This window comes from Saccopteryx leptura, chromosome 12, assembly GCF_036850995.1.
Source record: "Saccopteryx leptura isolate mSacLep1 chromosome 12, mSacLep1_pri_phased_curated, whole genome shotgun sequence".
NCBI classification, from domain to species: Eukaryota; Metazoa; Chordata; class Mammalia; order Chiroptera; family Emballonuridae; genus Saccopteryx; species Saccopteryx leptura.
This window is the reverse complement of record NC_089514.1, coordinates 44,540,927-44,561,939: the sequence shown is the minus strand read 5'-3', so window position 1 is coordinate 44,561,939 and position 21,013 is coordinate 44,540,927. Positions and strand designations below refer to the sequence as shown.

Sequence of the window (21,013 nt, the reverse complement as noted above, 5' to 3'; positions counted from 1 at the left end):
TCACAACTTTGGCATATCGAGACAACGCTCCAACCAACAGCTACCCAGCCAGGGCCATTTTTATTCTTGTTATTGTTCTAATTCTAGGCCAGAACTAATAGTGGTTAATAGTACTTTAGACCTGATCACCACATGTGATGCTGTGCCTGCTGGAGGAAAACATTCAGATTTCAAGAAAGTTTAACTAGAGCTTTCCTTGTCCCAGCTAGCTTCTGCTTGCCTATTGGGCGAGGTACACTCTGAGCTTTCTGAGTGGTGGTTGTTTTTTCTCCTTAGAGGGTAGGGGGTTTGGGCTAGGAAACTGGGAGCTTTGTGGGAGAGCAGTGACTTAGAGCCAATACGAATGCCCAGGACATCCTGGTTTTATACTTTTTGACATTTTACAATTTTCCTTTTATTTATTTTATGGCAGAGACAGAAAGAGAGAGAGTCAGAGAGAGGGACAGATAGGGGCAGACAGACTGGAAGGGAGTTGAGAAGCATCAGTTCTTCATTGTGGCACTTCAGTTGTTTGTTGATTGTTTTCTCATATGTGCCTTGACGTGGAGTGTGGGGCTACAGCAGAGTGAGTGACCCCTTGCTCAAGCCAGCAACCTTGGAGTCAAGCTGGTGAGCCTTGCTCAAACCAGATGAGCCCGCACTCAAGCCGTTGACCTCGGGGTTTTGAACCTGGGTCCTCTGCGTCCCAGTCTGGTGCTCTATCCACTGTGCCACCGTCTGGTCAGGCACATATTTTCTTTATTTGTGCTGATTGAAATAGTGTGTCCAACAATGTTTTTTACTATCTGTAAAGCCAGTAGCCAGGGCCACCATCACAGATGCCTGGCCCATGCAGGTTCGCATTTGATTCGAACAGACGATAATGAAACAACGGAGCCATGAACTGGTGGGCCATTAGCTTTAATCCTAGCTTGCTCCCGGTGGACAAGAAATACACACAGTGGGAAAACACTTTTCTTTCTATTCAGGCTCCCAAAGTCACTGACTTATCTGAGTTTCCTAGAATCAAAGGTTTCTAGCTCACTAGCCTTATTCACCTCTGTTCCCCATCTCCTTCTCTCTGCACAAACTGGCTTCTCCTTCAGAACTCCGCCATCCTGGCTGCTTCTCCTCTCCTCTACATGGCCTTTCTCTGCTCTCCTCCAGCATGGGCTCCTCTGCCCCATTTTTATAGTGTAGAAATCAAAACTTTTAATCCAATATACAAACAAGGAAGTCTCTGATACAAAGTCACTTATCTGAGGCTTAATGGGATTCCTCATGAGAGTGCACCACATCCTATCATGCAACAGTCAAGGGTGTAGGGAAAAGCTTAGTCTTAAAACTAAGCCTTAGGGCAGCGGTTCTCAACGTGTGGGTCGCAACCCCGGCAGGGGTCAAACGACCAAAACACAGGGGTCGCCTAAAGCCATCGGAAAATACATCGCGACCCACAGGTTGAGAACCACTGCCTTAGGGTATAATGATCTTGCCTGCTTACAGCCTGTCCCCCACACCCAATGCAAGGTATAAGCGAGCAAACATATCTATCATATTTATGAACTTATTTGACCAACACTATCATTTCTGGTTTATCTGGTTTAAAGTGCACATCCTTCTTGAAGTTTTCTAGAGATGTTTTATGTTGAATGGGGATAAATAGAAGATAAAAGCTTCCTCAGTGATAATTATAAATCACTTTAACTAAGACATGACAGAAAGACTTAACCTGTTTTCCAGTGGCAAATCAATATTTACTGTAGAATCTTCAAGCCATTTCAGCAGAGAACACACCTGAGAATAGTAAGGGAAGTTTCTAGGGTGGAAAAGAGGTACACTGGCAAGAAGCTGAGCTAGCTGGGGAGAAGTTTGAGCCATGGGTGGAGTTTGTAGCAATAAAGAAGGAGGGGGAAGCGAATATTCAAAATTCAGAGGTACAGGGTACTACTCACTGGCAGTCCTTTAGGCAGACATGAAGTTGAGGAATATAATATAAATGCTGGTGTTATTTTTGCATGGAAATGTGGGAAAATAAATGGAAAACCATTCCCTCTAAAATTGAAAATTAATGGTTATTTATCCATACTGGAAAGAATAGCAATAGAAAGGGTGAAATGTGTAGTAATTTACATTTTTGAGGATGGTTTCATACACTGTATAAGTGGTTAACATTATGAATTCTTGTTAATTTCCCTATAAACTTTCCCCTTTTCCCACTATTAAGTATTAGAGGAATTTTAAGGCAAGGTATTTTATTTTTATTAGATAAATCTGTTGACTCAAAGAAAATTACCTGAGCCCAGAGTTAAGAAATATCTTATAGATATTCAGTTAGAAATTAATATTGCCTTGAGAAAGTAAGTTTTTAGTTTTTTCATTTCTTTTTTTTTTTTTTTTTTTTACAGAGACAGAAAGAGAGTCAGAGAGAGGGATAGCTAGGGAGAGACAGACAGGAATAGAGAGAGATGAGAAGCATCAATCATCAGTTTTTCATTGCTACACCTTCATTGTTCATTGATTGCTTTCTCATATGTGCCTTGACCGTGGGGCTACAGCAGACCGAGTAACCCCTTGCTCAAGCCAGTGACCTTCGGTCCAAGCTGGTGAGCTTTGCTCAAACCAGATGAGCCTGCGCTCAAGCTGGCGACCTCGGGGTCTCGAACATGGGTTCTCCACGTCACAATCCGATGCTTATCCACTGCGCCACCGCCTGGTGAGAAGTTTTTTCATTTCTATAAGCAAGAATTTTATACCTAACTGTATATTACGTGGGCTTTAGAAAAAGAGCCCATTTCAGTAAATTGGTAAATCTCTTTGTCTTAAACAGAATCAATTTTTTTTTTTTTGAGGAAAAGCTTATTTCCTTAAAGTGGTTTGCTTTAAGTGTCAGCAGACTTTGTGTATAAAGGGCCAGATAATAAATATTCTTGGCTTTCTGGGTCACACAGTCTATCTGTACTAATCAACCCTGTCATTTTAACACAAAAGCTGCCATTAATAATACAGAAATAAATGGATGGATGCATCTATGTTGTAGTAAAACTCTATTAATCAAAATAAGAGGTGGTGTAGTAAGGTAACAAAAAGCTGCAAAATTAATATTGATATTTTAGGAGGAAAGGTCAGGCTTTCCTGTCCCGTCCTTCCTTTGGGGAAAGGAGGGAGAAGGATATAGAAGTTTCTGGCTTGCAAGGACAATAGGTCATTTAGTTTCAAAACTAAAATAAAGGTTGACTAAGAAACTTCTCTTTCAGTGGGAGAAAGAATTTACATACCACCCTGCATTGATTGTAGTTCCTCCCCCCTTCCTGGAATCCTGAGAGCAACATACCTGGAGGCAAAGGAGGGAAGATAAACCCTGAAAAATTGTAAATATCTTTGATTGTGTTACCTTGAAAGTCTTAATGTTTTTATGTATCCCCTAAACAAATGTTGTAAGCTTGTGCCATGATGTCATGCTCTCCTCAGCCTGTGAGTGATCAAGGGTGTCTAAACAGCCCCTGAGGTGTACTTGGGCACATGATTTGGGTCTGCAATGCCCCGTGTCAGCCATATGTGGCCAGCATATTAAATAAATATTCTCCTTAAATAAAACCCTTCAAAACTCATCTGGACTTGGTATTTCTATGTAAACTTGCAGAAGTGAGGTACAGTACTTTTCAGCATCTGGGGTATGGTTACTTTACATCAGTGGCTGTAGTTTGGCAACCCTCTGCCTTAGACCCTAAAAACCATTATTATGATTCTGGAGAAATTTTGGGTTTGATGTTTTAATTCCAAAGATGATAAGTGGGTAATGTTTATTTGAAATTTCTTGATTGGTTGGTTTGTGTTTCCCTTAAAACAAAATATTTACTTGAAAAGGTTGAATGCAGCTGTTACAAATCATGACAACCTGATTAAAGTCTACTGAGTAACTTGAATTTCGAGGAATTGAGATTAGTGGAAGGGAAACAGTTGCAAAGGAACAAAAAGTGATTTTTAGGAACCTGAGAGTGAAATTTGTTAGAATAGCAGAGGCTTCAAAATACTGGCATGGGTGTTGAAAAAAGGTTGTGTAATATTATCCAGTTGGAGTATTAAGAGACTTGAGATGATTTAGGTATTATCCTATCTTATTTCAGGAAAGTAGTCTTAGACTGTGTCCTTGCCATGATTTCTTTATTAAGAAGAATATGTATAATTATGGTCCTTTATTTCTACTTTAGATAATATAATTGATCAGTTTCTTAAGTAATCTCAGTCATTTGGATTTTGTATGTATGTTCTAAGCTACCTCCCAAACCCTGTTCTTCCTAATTTCTGTAATATAGAGCTCTCTTCTGAAGCTGAAGATTTGATTATCAAAACCTTGATTTTTCTTGAACTCATATTTTTTAAAATAATAACTTTCTTCTGGAACAGCAGGTCATGCTCCATTTAAACCAAGTCAGCAGGAGAGAGCAGAGCTTGATAATAGGTAATGGTGGCCTGGGGTGCTGGTAGAGCCTTACTTTGTCCTCTGTTGCCTCTTTTGGAAGTCATGGCCAGAAGCTGTGTACTGGTAATTATATCCTTAAAAAAAAATCTTCAAGGGGGTGGAGCAGGGAGGTGCTCTGTGTGATTTTCATAAGCCCAGCTTCCTTCCTATATGCTCTTTCCCAAATACAGAATACCTAGGGAGAACATTAATTTAGAAAAGTACTTGAAGTAACCTTAAAATTCTGCCTTTGAAATTTTTTTGTTATAATACAAATAATTGCAACTAAAAATTATTAAGTCAAATCAAGGCTTATATATTTAGTCATATATATAAAATTTGTTCCTTTTACTTGGAATTAGTGTAGCTTTGGAAATATAGGTGTTGGTCAAATAAGTTTGTAAAATATTATTTTTATGTTTGCTTGTTTATAGTTTGCATTGGGGGCTGGGCAGCAACAGGTGTATGTGGTTTGTGAATTTGCAGATTACCTTCCTGCTTGGGAAGGGCCATTGTTTTGCTAATGTTTGCTAGAGGAGAGGTTTTTGCACCAGAAAATTTTGAAAAGAGAGGGAGAAGAGGAAAAAAGAAGCCATGTTTCTGCATGTTTCTCACATGCAGAGTGAGAGCACAGAGAATGAAGAGTGCTGAAGAAGAAGCCATGTTTGCTGGGAAAGAGAAAGAGAGCAGATGGGGAACCAGAGCTGAGGGACTTTGCAAGCTCCACTAAGACTAGTGGGACCTTTGATTCTAGGAGAAACCAGAGAAGATTCCCCTGGTTGTGGAACCAGAGAATGTGTCAGTGGCTTTGGGAGCCCTATGTGTTTGCTCATTGGCCAGTGTGAGTCTTGACTAAAGGAATGACCTACCATTTTTTGGTTCCACTGTTTCTTTACCATCTGCCTGAATTCGGTGAGAACCTTCATGTACATGGCCATGATGGTGGCGGCAGGCATCAAGTTGTAAAAATCAAGAAATATCTTTCGTGTTGCTGTTCTTAGTGTCTACATGTTGAAACCTGAGGTAGAATTATAAAAATTTAGAAGAATTTTCTGAATATACTTGGCCAATTTTGAGAGAATTCTTTATCTTTAGAAAAATAGCAAAGATTGGAATCTTAGCCTTTCAAACTTATTTGTTATGCTCTGTTACTAGCAAAGAGCATACTACAAATATCTATTACTTTGGTTGCATATCGTGTTAACTGGTAGTTGACATTAGTTTTTCCCTTTTGTATATGTAATTTTCCAGGAAAACTCAGAAGTCTCTGTCAGACTAACAATATCTTTGTCCCAAATTGTGATGACAAAACTATAGAAGTCTACTTAGTCCAACCACCGTCTAGAGCCCTGGTTGGCAAACTGCAGCTCATGAGCCACATGCAGCTCTTTGGCCCCTTGAGTGTGGCTCTTCTACAAAATACCACATGCTGGCGCTACCTCGATAAGGAATGTACCTACCTATATAGTTTAAGTTTAAAATTTTTGGCTCTCAAAAGAAATTTCAATCGTTGTACTGTTGATATTTGGCTTTGTTGACTAATGAATTGCTGACCACTGGTCTAGGCTAACAATGTCTGTTTACTTCTTAATCACCTTCTAATGCTTATTCCCTTAGGGCTTCCTCTAGGAGCTATAGAATGTCTCCTTTATGTCAGTCTCCAAAAATGAAATTCTGTGAATAAAGCCTTACTTTGACTCTTTCCTGATAGTTGATTTTTAGTTTCAATTATTTGTGTTATAAGGAAAAAAATACTATATGTTTTACTACATAGCTTTTTTAATATCATCTTTGCCTTCTCTTTTGAAAATACATCCTGAGTTTTAATTTAATTTTTTACAGTCTCTCAGGGATGGGCCATTATCAGAGCTCAACACTGATAACATGAGAATGTAATTACTTAGTGACTTGGGATATAATTACTTAGCTGTGTTTATTTCCTATTTGCAGGGAGAGGGAGAGATAAGTGAAAAGTATGATTTATGAACCACATAAACATTTTGTATTTTTCCCTCTAGAGCAGGGGTCAGAAACCTTTTTGGTTGAGAGAGCCATGAACGCCACATATTTTAAAATGTAATTCCATGAGAGCCATACAACGACCCTTGTACATTAGGCATTATCCAATAAAAATTTGGTGTTGTCCCGGAGGACAGCTGTGATTGGCTTCAGCCACCCGCAACCATGAACATGAGCGGTAGGAAATGAATGGATTGTAATACATGAGAATGTTTTATATTTTTAACATTATTATTTTTTTTATTAAAGATTTGTCTGCGAGCCAGATTCAGCCATCAAAAGAGCCACATCTGGCTCGTGAGCCATAGGTTGCCGACCCCAGCCCTAGAGAAAGCAAGAAATCAAACTGTGTCAAATATTTTATTTTGTTCAACCTGAGATAATGCACACATGATATGTTCTACGTTTTCTTTATCATAATATATTTTTACTTGGCCTCTTTTAGGATGCAGTAAGAGATTTTAAAGAAGTTTCTGTGGGTACTTGAGGAGACAGATATTCATCTTTGTCTACGTAGTCTGTCATTTATCTGTAGTGGCATACTAGAATTTTAAGTATGATACTTAAAAAATAAGTAAATGTTGAACTTACATATGAAACTATACAATATTGTATGCCACCAGTACTTAAATTTTAAAAATTAAGTAAATTAAGCCTGACTTGTGGTAGTGCATTGACCTGGAATGCTAAGGTCATCAGTTCGAGACCCTGGGCTTGTCCAGTCAAGGCACATATAAGAGTTGATGCTTCTTGCTTTTCCCCGGCCGGCTTCTCTCTCTCTCTCTCTCTCTCTCTCTCTCTCTCTCTCTCTCTCTCCTCTCTAAAATGAATAAAGTCTTAAAAAATAAAAAATAATTAAAATTAATAAAGTCTTGAAAAGATTAAAAAAAAATGCAAAGTATTTTAAAAATTAAATAAATTGGTAAACCGTCGACCTGGAAATGCTGAGGTCGCCGGTTCGAAACCCTGGGCTTGCCTGGTCAAGGCACATATGGGAGTTGATGCTTCCAGCTCCTCCCCCCTTCTCTCTCTTTCTCGTTCTCTCCTCTCTCTCCCTCTCTCTCTCCTTTCTAAAAATGAATAAATAAAATAAAAATTAAAAATTAAATAAATTGGTTCTGATAAAGGCCATTTTTTAGTATAAATTATTATAAATTATCTTTGAGTCAGACTTTAAACATCTTATTTCCAAGACATTGTGTTTAGAGTCATCTAAAATTTAAAGAAAAATGTTGGCTTCTTTATAATTATACAAATACTTTTTCGCCATATTTTATAAAAAATATAATAGTATAATTTTTGGCATTAGTTTCATCACACTCCCTAATTACTCTGTTTTCACTTTGAATTAATAAAAGCTCCTACATATGCTTTTTAAGAGACCTCTTTAAAAAAATATGCATTGGCCTTCTCAGGGCAGTCAGATAGAATACTGCTTTAATAAGGTTCAGTTCCATGGAAGAGGAGAAAGAAAGAGAAGCTAGTAAGCACCAACTCTTCAGCATCATTCTTTTACTTCTTTATCTCTGACTTGAATTTGAAATGTTGGCTGATTGTAAAATGGAAGTTGCCTGACTAGGCAATGGTACTGTGGATAGAGTGTCAGCCTGGGATGATGGAGGCCCAGGTTTGAAACCTTGAGCTCCTGGGCTGAGTGCAGGCTCCCCAGCTTGAGTCCAGGGTTACTGGCCTGAGCATGGAATCATACTCATGACCCTATGGTCGCTGGCTTAAGCCCAAGGTTGCTGACTTGAGCCCAAGGTTGCTGGCTCGAGCAAAGGGTCACTGGCTCAGCCGGAGCCCCTCAGTTAAGGTACATATGAGAAAGCATTCAATGAACAACTAAGGTTCCTAAATGAAGAATTAATGCTTCTCATCTCTCTCCCTTCCTGTCTGTCTGTTCCTGTCTGTACCTCTCTCTCTAAAATACAAAGAAGGTCAATGATGACATAAGAAATATTTAGATATAAACAAGCTTTACCCACACTTCAAGTGATTACCCCCCCCCCATTTCTGCCCCTTTAAGAAATGCTGGCACTGTTTGGTTTTTTCAGTGGTTAGAGTGTCAGCCCATATGGACACCCAAAGTTTGATTCCCAGGCAAGGCACAGAGCAGAAGTGACCATCTGCTTCTCTCCCTTTCCCTCTTCCCCTTCTCTCTCTCTTCCCCTCCTGAAGCCAGTGGCTTGGTTCGAGCACTGGCCCTGGTGCTGAGGATAGCTCAGTTCCAAGAGGTGGCCTCAGGTGCTAAAAATAGCTCAGTTGATTCTAGCATTGGCCTCAGGTGCAGGTTGCCTAGTAGATCCCAGGCCACATATGGGAGTCTATCTCACTGTCTTCCCTCCTCTCACTTAAAAAAAAAGAAAGAAAAGTAACAAAACCTTATATAATCTTACTCTGAGTAGCACTTGCTAGTACTAGCAAATTTGCTAAAAGAATAAAGAAGAGGTTTTGATTTTTGTTAACTTGCCGCTACTTATATGTGACTGTATACAAGCTATAATTCTTTATAAATATTGAAAATCGATAATAAACTAAATATCTGTGATGCTTAATGGTCTTGACTGCTGAGGATTCATTGCTTGTGCACCATCCTTCCTACCTTATGTTTTAGAGTCCATGTTGAGACAGGGGGCCTCAGAGGTTTAGAGGTAAGTTTGCAGGATACTGTAGCCATAGGGATTTTTTATTAGTTGTCTGGGTGTATAACTATAGATTTCTGTTCCTGTTTTCATTTTAAAGCAGAAGATGGCATAGTTATGAGGGAAAAAGAAACGCACAAGATTCTTAGCTCCTTATCTAAAGTTTATAATTTCAGTTACTCAAGAATGATCATGCTTATGGTGTTTTTCTTCCCCTAGATTCATCCTCTGGATGTCTGAAAGCCTCAACTCGTCAAGGAGCCTTAGATGTTTATGTCAGCCGACTGGGGAAAGTGGAATTGAAATCCCATAAAGGTTAGCCAAGTGGAATGTTTTATTTTGACATATGGCGTAAGGAAGGTTTTATATAACATCAGGAAACAGATGGTCAGATTATCTTATTTATAGTACTGACAGAGTGATTTCTAGAAAATTTCTTCTGATAGAACCTGATTTAAAGACTGAAATACTAGTCCTGTAGACCAGCAATTTTCAACCTTTTTCATCTCGTGGCACATATAAACTTAATTATTAAAACTCTTTGGCACATGAAAAAATATATTTTCTTGCTGATATGACAAAAAAAGTAGGTATAATTTTGATTCATTCACACCTGATGGCTATTGTGTTGGCTGTTGGCATTTTTTTATTTGATGATCTAAGAGAAAGAGGTCAGTGCAGCTGACTAAATAGTCAGGTAGTGCATGTTTTAAAAATTCTTGCGGCACACCATTGTGCCTGCTGCAGCATCCTGGTTGAAAATTGCTGCCATAGACCAATGACTCTTAAAACTTTGAGGACAGATGGCCATGAAGACTATCTTTACCTATATAGTGCAAGCAAAAATGTAATATATTGACTTTCTATTGTGAAATGTTTTAGTATTAGTTTTCGGGTTTTTCAGTTTAGCTTTATGTCTGAAATAGAGTTTTCTTTGGCAAATGCTCCAATGCATTTTTAAAAGCATTCTACCAGTCTGTAAGAGGGCCTTCTGAGGCTGTCACTCTAGAACACTTTTCAAAATGTGGTCCTGAAATAATCGATCACTTGGAGTGTCCCCTTAGTCTCTTTAAAGTATCAAGACAAGACTTACTCTGTGTTTGAATCTTATTTCTAATACAAATAACTTATTTTAAGAGTCCAGGTCTTTCATTAAAGTGGCCCACTTATTAGTCATCTGAAGACTGGGCGTACATGTGTGTGCACTCACAGATGGCGGCAAGTGGCTCGGGTGCTTTGAGCCCTTGGCAGTAGGGGCTGAAATGGCCTGGGTACAGAAAGTTAAGAACTATAGCTCTATATAAAAATCTTTGAAAATGTGGTCTAGAAGCTCTTGTGTGTTGGCCAGAGCCGGGCTACATGTATAACAAGGAAAATACTTCCTTACAGAGACATGTTGTTCCTGCTGTTAGTAATTTTTTTTTTCCACATTGGTTTAATACATTTTTTTGTCAAGGAGGCTCACTTGTCAGAGTGTCAAAATAAAACCACAAACACAGAGGTCTGAAACTGAAGTTACTGCTGACATACAGCTTTTTCAAGATCACATTATTTTCCTTTAAATAATATCATGTTCAACTAAATTTCTAAGAGCTTCATTAATGCTACTCAGGGTATTTTGTGAATGCCATAGAAGTCATATAATTGCATTTTCTTATTAGAGACTCAAGGAGAAGAAAACAAACCATTATTACTACATTTAATATTACTAGTAACAGAGTAAAAGCTCTTACATGGAAGTCTTTAACTGTTTTGTATGGATGGGCAAAAAAGTAATACAAAACAAACAAAAAACATTGTCCATTTTCATTCTCATGAAATATTTTTGAGTGTTATTTAAAATGTTCCAGTAACCTATTAAAATGGCCTGTGATGTTATAAAATTTGATTGAGATTACAATTTTGTTTTCACCTACTGGAACCATGTTACTGGCAGAAATTTAAAGATAACTGGAAGTAAAGATTTCTGTGTACACTATACTTCAGGTCTCTTAATTGTCACTACCTTTGGCAACAGTAACTTTTTAAAGTAATGGAAAGTTATTTTGACTTTATTATATCTCTAAATACATCAAATGTGTATTTTTTTTTATCTGGAAATTTTTTAGGGTTGTTTTTGTCCTAAAGCCCTCATATCTGTTGTTACGGGGAATCTGCTGTCAGTAGTTTACATTTAAACTCTGAGTGATGTGCTTTGACCCCTTTCTTGAGGGGTCATCAGTCTTACCCCAAACTTCCAGCTCCAGTTAGGAAGGCTAAAAAGATATAAAGTTACTTAAGTAAACTTAAGTTGATGTTAACCAAACGACAAGACAAGCAGTGACCCATAGTAACTGCACCCTAAAAGGAATCTCTACAGGATCCAGCATGGCTGTCATCCTGACCGTCTTGTGCAGAGCCGGGGCTGATGTTTCATGCAGGGCCTCTTACTTTTGTGACATATGAGAAACAGAGAAAGAAAATCTTGTGACAGAGAAGTGTGCTTGTGAGTTTGCACTGCAACCCACCTCATTGTATTGAAAAACAATTCCTTAGAGTTCTTTTTCTTATATCCTCCTTTAGAAGCTTGAATCACTATAAGATTACAGTAGAAATAAAGTTGAGTGTCTTTCCTGAGGTACCGAAAAGATTGTAATCCATTGAGCAGAAACATTAGTCAGTTAAAATTCAAATATTCTGTTTTTATTATCAGTATCCATTTACCCCCCTCAAAGTACAACTTAAGGCACAAGAGCTCATCATTCTGGTTGTATTACAATGATCAATGAGGTCACAGATTTTGTAATATGATGAGGGAGCCGTTTATGAAATACTACAGTGGTTTAGAGCATGGGCTTTGTAGTCATTGAACTGGACCTAGACTCTCTAGTGGGAACTTGGTCAAGTTCTCATCTGTAAAATCAAGATTATAATAATACCACCTAGTTGACATGGAGAATGAAAGAGGTAATTAAGGTATAATTACATTTCACTTTAGTAAATGCTCAATTAATGGTAAATCCTTTCTACAAGCTTCATGTATAATAAACCACTCACTTTTCTGTGAAGAGGGCTTTTGGCAAAAGAAGAACTAGTAGTACATAATGTCCTAATAACTCATACTCTTCATAGAAGTAACTGTGAACGCCTTGGGAGTAAGGAGGCATTGACTACCTGGCAGTAAGGAGAAGACACTGCCGTTGAAGTAAAACACGCCGAGGAGTAAAGACAGGGTACCGGGAGCAGGGCTACCATTCACTCATCTTTGTAACAGGCTCTGGGACTTTTCATTTCTTTGCATTAATAAACTCTCCTATAAACTTATCACAGGCTCTGTTCTCGTCAAGGTTGAACCTTCTCTTCAAGCTCATTTACAATTATCAGGAAAAGAGGTTGATGTGAACTCAGAAGTTCAAATTCAAGAGATGTCTGAAGCTCATAAAGATGATGGTATAATAATTACTGGTAAGGAGGCTACATTTTGCTTTGTAAGATGAATAGTCATTGTCCATACATAAGTATGATACACTTAATTGCAGTTTTAGTCTTTTATTATTTTCCATTGTCATATTTTGGTATTTAACACTCTTTTCTTCCAACTTCTTATCAGTAACACAGTACAGACATTTTGTTTTAAATACTCACTAGGATAAAATTGACTTAAAAATTTTCTTATCTTAAAGAGATATTTGCACACCCATGTTTATAGCAGCCTTATTCACCATAGCCAAGAGGTAGAGCAATCCAAGTCTATTGATGAATGAATGAATGAATGAATGAAATGTGTGATATAATACACACAGCATTATTCAGCATTAAAAAGAAAGATAGGGCCTGACCCAGTGCTGGCACAGTGGATAGAGAGTCGGACTAGGACGTGGAAGACCCAGGTTTGAAACCCTGAGGTTGCCGGCTTTAGCGTGGGCTCACCAGCTTGAGCCCAAAGGTTGCTGACTTGAGCCCAAAGGTTGCTGGCTTGAAGCCCAAGTTCACTGGCTTGAGCAAAGGGTCACTCACCTTGCTGATTCCCCCTGGTCAAGGCATATATGAGAAAGTAATTGGTGAACAACTAAGGAGCTGCAACGAAGAATTGATGTTTCTCATCTCTCTCCCTTCCTGTCTGTCTGTCCCTATCTGTCCCTCTCTCTGTCACAAAAAAAAAAACAAAAAAACAAAGGAAGAAAGGCCTGCCACATGTTATAACCTGGCTGAACCTTGAGGACATTATGCTAAGTGAATTGGGCCAGTCATACATTGAGAAATACTACATTATTTTACTTCATGAGATATCTAAAGTAGTCAGATTCATAGAAACAGAAAGAAAAGGGAGGGAAACGGGGAGTTAGTATACAGTGGTTATAGAGTTTGTTTTGCAAGATGAAAAAGTTCTGGAGATCTGTTACACAATAGTGTAAATATATTTACCTCTGCCAAACTGTAAACTTAAAAATAGTTAAGATGGTAATTTTTACATGCTGTTTTTTACACCAATTCAAAATTTTAAAAATAATTTTTTTTCTGGCACAGCTGCTTTCTAATTCTTAGACTTAAAAATCAACTAAATAACATAATGCAAGATTTAAAGTTAACTTTGTATGATTAGAATACATAGGAGTTTGATTCAGTATTATGCAAATCAAAAACTTGCTATTTTAGTATAAAAGTTTCTCAGTCCCAGAAATGTGATTAGCTCTGCACATTTTTCCTAATTACCTTTAGCTGCACTGATTACCAATACTACTTTTAAAAATATTTATTGTATAGTCTGACCAGGTGGTGGCACAGTGGATAGAACATTGACCTGAGATGCCGATGACCCAGGTTTGAAACCCCAAGGTCACTGACTTGAGCGGGGACTCATCTGGCTTGAGCGTGGGGTTGCTGGCTTGAGTAGGGATCATAGACATGAACCAATGGGCTTGAGCCCAAAGGTCACCGGCTTGAGCCCAAGGTTGCTGGCTTAAGCAAGGGGTCACTGGCTCAGCTTGAGCCCCCACCCCCCATCAAAGCACTTATGGGAAAGCAATCAATGAACAACTAAAGTGCCACAACAAGTTGATGCTTCTCATCTTTCTATCTTCCTGTCTGTCTGTCCTGTCTGTGCCACCCACAAAATAAATATATTTATTGTATAGATGTACATACTAAAAAAGTTAATGCTAGTGAGGTTTTTTTTCAAATTTTACCAGCATCAAGAAAGACACTGAAATTAGTGTGTCCAGGCATGTACACTACAGGCTTATCCATGAGCTCACGTCTAGGTAAAGGAAGTGTGTGGTGCTGGTGCTGGTGGCAGCAGCAACTGTGGGTGTTGTCATAAAAATCAAGCTTGTTTAAAATTTTCATTGTTGTGTTAAGAAAACAAATATATGCCCAAACATTGAAGAAATCACTAGGACACATCAGGCTCATGTTTCTCATAAACACAAGAATGAAAAAACACATTTGCGCCAGGACCTGCCGAATTTACTAAATCTTACTAAGAATGTGCCTATATATATAAAATAACTTTTTGTCATTTTTTATTTTTTTAACCCCTCTTTTTTACAAATTCTAAAAAGCATAACAAAAAATGTAACAAAAATGTTTTTTAATGTCAGTATAAAATTTCATTTTCTTGTATTTATTTTGTTTAATTACCATAAAAGCACACTTTATATTTTTTCTTTATTATTTGACTTATTATAACATATTTCTCAGAAATTTGTATATAGTGCGCCTACAATTATTTGTAGGATTTTAAATGCACCCCAACTTCAAAAAGTGTGAGAACCACTGCACTAGGCATTAGGCAATGACAGAAGGTGACCACTGAGAGATGGGAACAAAATAAAGCGCAGCTAACTGCCTGGAGAGCCTCCAGGCTGTAGTTAGTACAGAGGGAGGACCATGTGGAGCATCCACAGAGACCAGGACAGCTAGAGTTCAGAGGACAAAACACATCAGAGGAAATGGAACCTGTGCTCACACAGGGCCAGGAATAATGACTGTACTCTTGCCAGACTGGAAAAAATTGTAACTCATGAAGCATCGGGTAGAGGACTTAGTAGTTGAAAACAATTAGCACTAGACTGCGCACCCCTCCCAGAACTGCCTAAAAATTATAAAAGCAAGAGATGAAAGGCTTATACTGTTGCCAAATAACTTAACTGTATCCCTGAATAAAGCTAAAGTTTTATAGGAATACAAAAATATTCAGCACCCAACAAAATAAAATTCACAATGTCTGGCATCTAATCAAAGGACATCAGACATGCAGAAGCAAGAAAACATGACCCATAATGAAGAGAATATCAAGTAAAATCCACCCAGAACAGATACAGATGTTAGCATTAGCAGAGAGAGAAAATAAAAGTTACTATAACTGTGTTCCACATGTTGGAATAAAGTTAAAACATCAGAAATGTAAAAAAGACCAAAATTGAATTTCTGGAAATAGAAATGAAAACTACAGCCTGACCAGGTGGTGGTGCAATGGATAGAGCATAGGACTGGAATGCAGAGTACCCAGGTTCTAAAACCCAAGGTCGCTGGCTTGAACACGGGCTCACTGGCTTGAGTCCAAAGGTTGCTGGCTTGATCAAGGGGTTACTCGTTCTGCTGTAGCCCTCTGGTCAAGGCACATATGAGAAAGCAATCAATGAACAACTAAGGCAGGGGTCCCCAAACTACGGCCCGCGGGCCACATGCGGCCCCCTGAGGCCATTTATCCAGCCCCTGCCGCACTTCCGGAAGGGGCACTTCTTTCATTGGTGGTCAGTGAGAGATGCATCCTGTGCTCCTGGAGTACTGTATGTGGCGGTGCCACAAAGCGCGGCATCGCTCACGTACAGTACTACTTCCAGTGACACGAGATGCACTCGTCACAGCTCCGGAAGCGCGTCATATCACTTGTTACAGCTAGCAGTGACAAATATGGAACCGGACATTGACCATCTCATTAGCCAAAAGCAGGCCCATAGTTCCCATTGAAATACTGGTCAGTTTGTTGATTTAAATTTACTTGTTCTTTATTTTAAATATTGTATTTGTTCTCATTTTGGTTTTTTACTTTAAAATAAGATATGTGCAGTATGCATAGGAATTTGTTCATAGTTTTTTTTATAGTCCGGCCCTCCAACGGTCTGAGGGACAGTGAACAACTGGCCCCCTGTGTAAAAAGTTTGGGGACCCCTGAACTAAGGTGTCACAATGAAGAATTGATACTTCTCACCTCTCTCCTTTCCTGTCTGTCTGTTCCCATTTGTTCCTTTCTCTGTTGCTCTCTTTCTGTCTCTGTCACCAAGAAAAAACAGAAACTACAGTACAGTATCTGAAATGAAAAATTCAGTGGATGAGATTAGACATTGAAAATTTGAGAAAGAAAAATCCTCTCCAAGAATATATCTTTGGCAAAACTAATTAATTATATACTTACTCAAAACCTGGAGTATGATTATCTTTGTTATTAGTCCAGGTATTTGAGAGAAAATACAATGATAGGCACCATTAAAACTAGCTTGAAAATATTTTCTTATCAGTAAAAATTTGTTGTCAAGATATCTTGGGTTACACTTTTGTCAAGGAACGACTAAGCAGTTAGAGTGTTGACAACATTAAAATAATGATTATGGAATTGTGTGCGGTATTGGAGGTTTTGTTTGTGAAATATACAGATTAAAAAAGAAAATAATTATTTTTATGTTTCATAAGTGTGTGATTTATTTTCCTAGCCAGCTGGCCAGCTTTTTGAGGTTATTAGCATGTCTTCTTTACATCTTTTGACCCTCCCTAAAATACTTAGTCTAGTAAATGCTTCCCATAGTGGTGGTCAGTCGAGTTTATAATGTAAGAGAGGGAATCCTCCAACTATGATGCACTGAAGTTTAATCTGCTGCTCATAAGGCAGCACCGGAATTATTGCTCTGAACCAAACGTGAGAGAACAGTCTGTTTAGGGGCTGGGGGAGGGGGCGCAGAGAGAAGCTCACCTCAGCTGAGGAGCTTTTCAAGCCTGTTTTAAGACCAGAGAACTAAATTCTGTAAATTACTCCTTAGAGCCCCGTCTTTATCCACAGCTGGTGCTGATTAGATCAGGTGCATTTGGGGTTAATTGATGACTAACGCTTCTCGACTAGGTATTTGGGGAAATAAACAAAAAAGTACTTGGAGATTTATATATTGGGGTAGGTTTAAACAAGGCAGATTTAGAGCACAAATGCTATAGTTTAAAAATATGTCCTGAGAAGAAATTTTTTCCCATTAAAGGAAGCCAAACAACCCAGGGATAGGGTGGGCGTTTCCTATTTGTTGGTCAAAGAAACATTGTCTGATTTTCACTGGCAAAGGGATTTAAATGAGGAACAAGGTTTCTGTACCCCTAAGCTCCAATCTGTGTTACAAGGTTTTTTGAGGGAGGAATTTATAAACTTTACAAATTGAAGGAGAGCCTCTACAGATTCAGGCCAAGGTATAAAGAGCTTTCAGTCAATTACTTATTGGCAAGATAGAGAAAGCTATTTTGAGGAACCTAAATAGACTTTTGTAAGTTGTCTTATTTTTTTGAGTATTGTTTCTAAGCTAAAGTCACTGGTGTTCATTTTGTTCATAGCAGTGGCACCATGTGTGGCCTGTACTGCTGCAGAGGGGACAGACAGTTCGGCTTCTCTCTCCATAAGCAAGAAGCACATGCTTGGGAAGGTGACAAATAATATATAAGGAAAAGATCTTAGATATTTGAGAACTATTTAAAAACATAATAAAGTTAGAGCAACCATTTTTCAAGATTTTCAGTTCTTTCCTCTGCTTACTTGAATCACAAAAGAAAGAAATTCTGTATTATAGAAAACCTGCTAGGTACGGAAACCTCGAAATCCTGACCAACCAAATGCAGCACAGGCATAAAAAGAAAAACAGATTAAAAGTGACAGAGCTGAACCCTTTAATGATGAAGAGTTAGATGAAAAAGAAAAGCTTCTAACACAGGGATTTACCAATTTAATGAGGAGTGGGGTCATAATGATATTAAAAATATAGCAAGAGAAGGAAAAACTTGAAGTCACTGAATACTCAGCTATGTTCTGGGAAAGATGCTGAGATTATGGCTCAGATTAAATGAGACATGCAGGAATTCAGAGAAGAATTTTTATCAAGTGAGCACTTGACACAGATCGGATGGTACAAAGCACCTCCTCATCAGCTGGGAATATCATATATGTAGTACTAACACAGGGAAAACTACATCAAAGAAAAGGATGCCTGATTTTTGTGTTTGGATTCAGCAAAGAAAGTTGATATGATGAGCTGAGACAGTATGTGCTCAACTCCGCTCAGTTCAGATTTGACTGGGTTCTGAAGTGCACAGTGCAGTGGGGTGCCAGAGGTGGAAAGCCTTACTTACCTTGGTTGAGAGAACAACAGAACTGGAATTCTTGAGAGAATTTCCGGGCTGCAGGGAGGCGAGGGGTAACAGGCAGAGCCCGACAGACTCCCCAGTGAAGGAGACTGAGCTGAGCATCTGTGGAGACCAGGGCTGCTAGAGTTCACAGGAGAGAGTTCTGGGAGGAGGGGGCTGCATGGGATGCCCGAGAGCACTCAGTCTAGTACTGATCACCGTGTGTGAGGAAACTACCTTATACATGCTACAGTGAACTGAAAAATTATTGTGCTGAGTGAAACCCCAGATTTTCAAAAAAGTGTACATACTGTATAATCTTGTTTGTTAAAATTTAAGAAAATGAAATATCCATTGTGACACAGAATGGATTGGTGATTGCTCAGGAAGGGGGCAGGGTCTGGAGGTGATGAGCGGGGAGACACAGGAGGGAAAGATTACAGAGGGGCACAAGGAAACCTGTGGGCGTGATAGATATGCTTATTATCTCGAAGAGATGTTTTCACAGATTTTTTACATACGCCAAAACTTACTACATTGCATACTTTAAATACATGTCTTTTATTTATCAGTTGTGCTTAAATAAATTGCCCTTTTAAAAACCATACCAAAAAAAAAATACAAATAAAGAACAGAATAGTGGCCCTGGCTGGGTAGTTCAGTTGATTAGAGCATCATCCCAATATGCCAAGATTGTGGGTTTGATCCTGGTCATACAGTAGTCAACCAATGAATGCCTAATAAATGCAACAACAAATCGATGCTTTGCTCTCTTTCCCTCCTCTCAAATTAGTAAATGAATTAAAAAAAATTAAAAACAAAACAGTAGCTTCCCTTTTAGAGTTGTTTGAGCAAATGAAGGAGGGACAAGCGCCGGTATCCTCTGTAACTCTTCTCAAACTCTGACTTTACTAAGATGATTTTTTGCTGTGCCAATGTGTTCTTAGTTTTAGAGGTATAGTATTGTTAGAGTCTATGTAGACAGATATTGCTGTTGTCACTCATACTATCACTTCATGTATTTTGTGTTTCAGGGCTCATGAATCAAGGAAGCAAACATGAAAACTGGATTAAGGCTGATGCCCCAAAAGGCATGATAAGTTTTAAAAGTCAAAGCTGGTTTCAGTCCCTGAAACTGCAGGACTAAGAATGGTTTGAGTTGTATTTATAATTTTAATAATGATTAGTAGATTCACGACTACAAAAATGCAAATACCACTGTTCATATAAATGTTGAAAAAACAAATTGGATAAGTACTGGTGAATTGTCTTGGGGGTGGGATTCAAAATTTGTACTTAGCTATTATATTAGTTATCTTACTGCTCTGTAGCAGATGACCACAAACAGACTGACTTAAATAGCACCCATTATCAGCTTACACTCTAGGACAGGAGCATGGTTAGATTCTTTGTTTAGGGGACCACAGTCTGGTCTCAAGCTGTTGGCCGGGCCGAGTTCTCCTCTGGCTGCTTTAAAAAATATCTTCCAAGCTCACTGACATTGCTGGCAAAATCTAGTGACTCCATGAGGTCTCCTTTCTTGCTGTTAGTCAGCATTCGCTCTAAGTTTCTAGAGGCCACCCACATCCCTTCTTGTGTGGCCTTCATCTTCAAGCCAGCGAAGAGGCATTAAGTCCTTCTAATACTTGAATATCTGACCTCTTCTGCAACCAACAGGAGAAAACTCTATTAAAGGGCTCACTTGATTAGGTTAGACCTACCCAGGATAATCTTGTTTTGCCATATAATATAACATACTTATGGGAGTGATGTCTCATCCCATTTACAGTTTCCACTCACACTCAAGAGAAGGAGATTATACAAGGATATAGGTAATGGGGGAAGGTAATTATCTTTATACCATAGCTCTCATGTAGCATGCTTTCTGCTTAGTACTTATTATGACATCAGTGTAAATTTAAGCTGTGAATAAAACACATCATAAATATGATGTAATTGCTACTGATTCATCATTTTTTGCATAATTTAAGACATAACTTGTTTTGTTGGGGAGAGATGCATTCAGCTATTTTGCAGCCTGATGTATGAAGATAGATTTTTTCCTTTTATAATAGTGTATTGTACAAGTTGTTTTATGATTCTCTTTCTTTCAAACCTTATAGGTCTATGCCTCGAACATTTCAGTTATACAACACTGAGAGACTATTAGATTTTTTAATTAGGATACATTAGTTCTTAAACACTCATCTCTAATATACCTTTATAATATACCTCTATAATAGTTTTTGTTATATTTCATTTATTTATAGTTGTCTAATATATTTTTGTGAAACAAAAAGCTTTGTGGGAGATCTCAGAGTCTTCATTTAGTTTACCCTTCGTGATATCAAAATCAATTTAAGTTTAGAAAATACACATTAGTGTGTTTGATGTAGTTGTGACATATGCATGTGTATGTGTTAAATTATTAAGTAGAAGAAACTGAGAGGCAGAGAGGCAATTTATAATCTCTTTTCACTGTCATGCAATTATGTAAACATTTTTATGACTAAAAATAAAGTTTATGAAATTAGTTAACAGTAGCCAGAATGGTCATGAGCGT

General features: G+C 38.2%; 1 protein-coding gene across 2 annotated transcripts in view; it reads left to right on the top strand.

Moving 5' to 3' along the window:
• FAM185A (family with sequence similarity 185 member A) overlaps positions 1 to 20,401 on the top strand; it is a 58,514-nt gene extending 38,113 nt beyond the window's left edge. The window contains exons 6-8 of one of the 2 annotated variants that reach the window (XM_066354163.1): positions 9,319 to 9,414; positions 12,409 to 12,543; positions 19,485 to 20,401. In XM_066354163.1, the coding sequence (XP_066210260.1) occupies positions 9,319 to 9,414; positions 12,409 to 12,543; positions 19,485 to 19,597 (344 nt within the window). In that variant the 3' untranslated portion in view covers positions 19,598 to 20,401. The remainder of the gene's footprint in view (positions 1 to 9,318; positions 9,415 to 12,408; positions 12,544 to 19,484) is intronic. The other variant, XM_066354164.1, reaches the window with a different exon arrangement.
• The last annotated feature ends 612 nt before the right edge of the window (positions 20,402 to 21,013 follow it).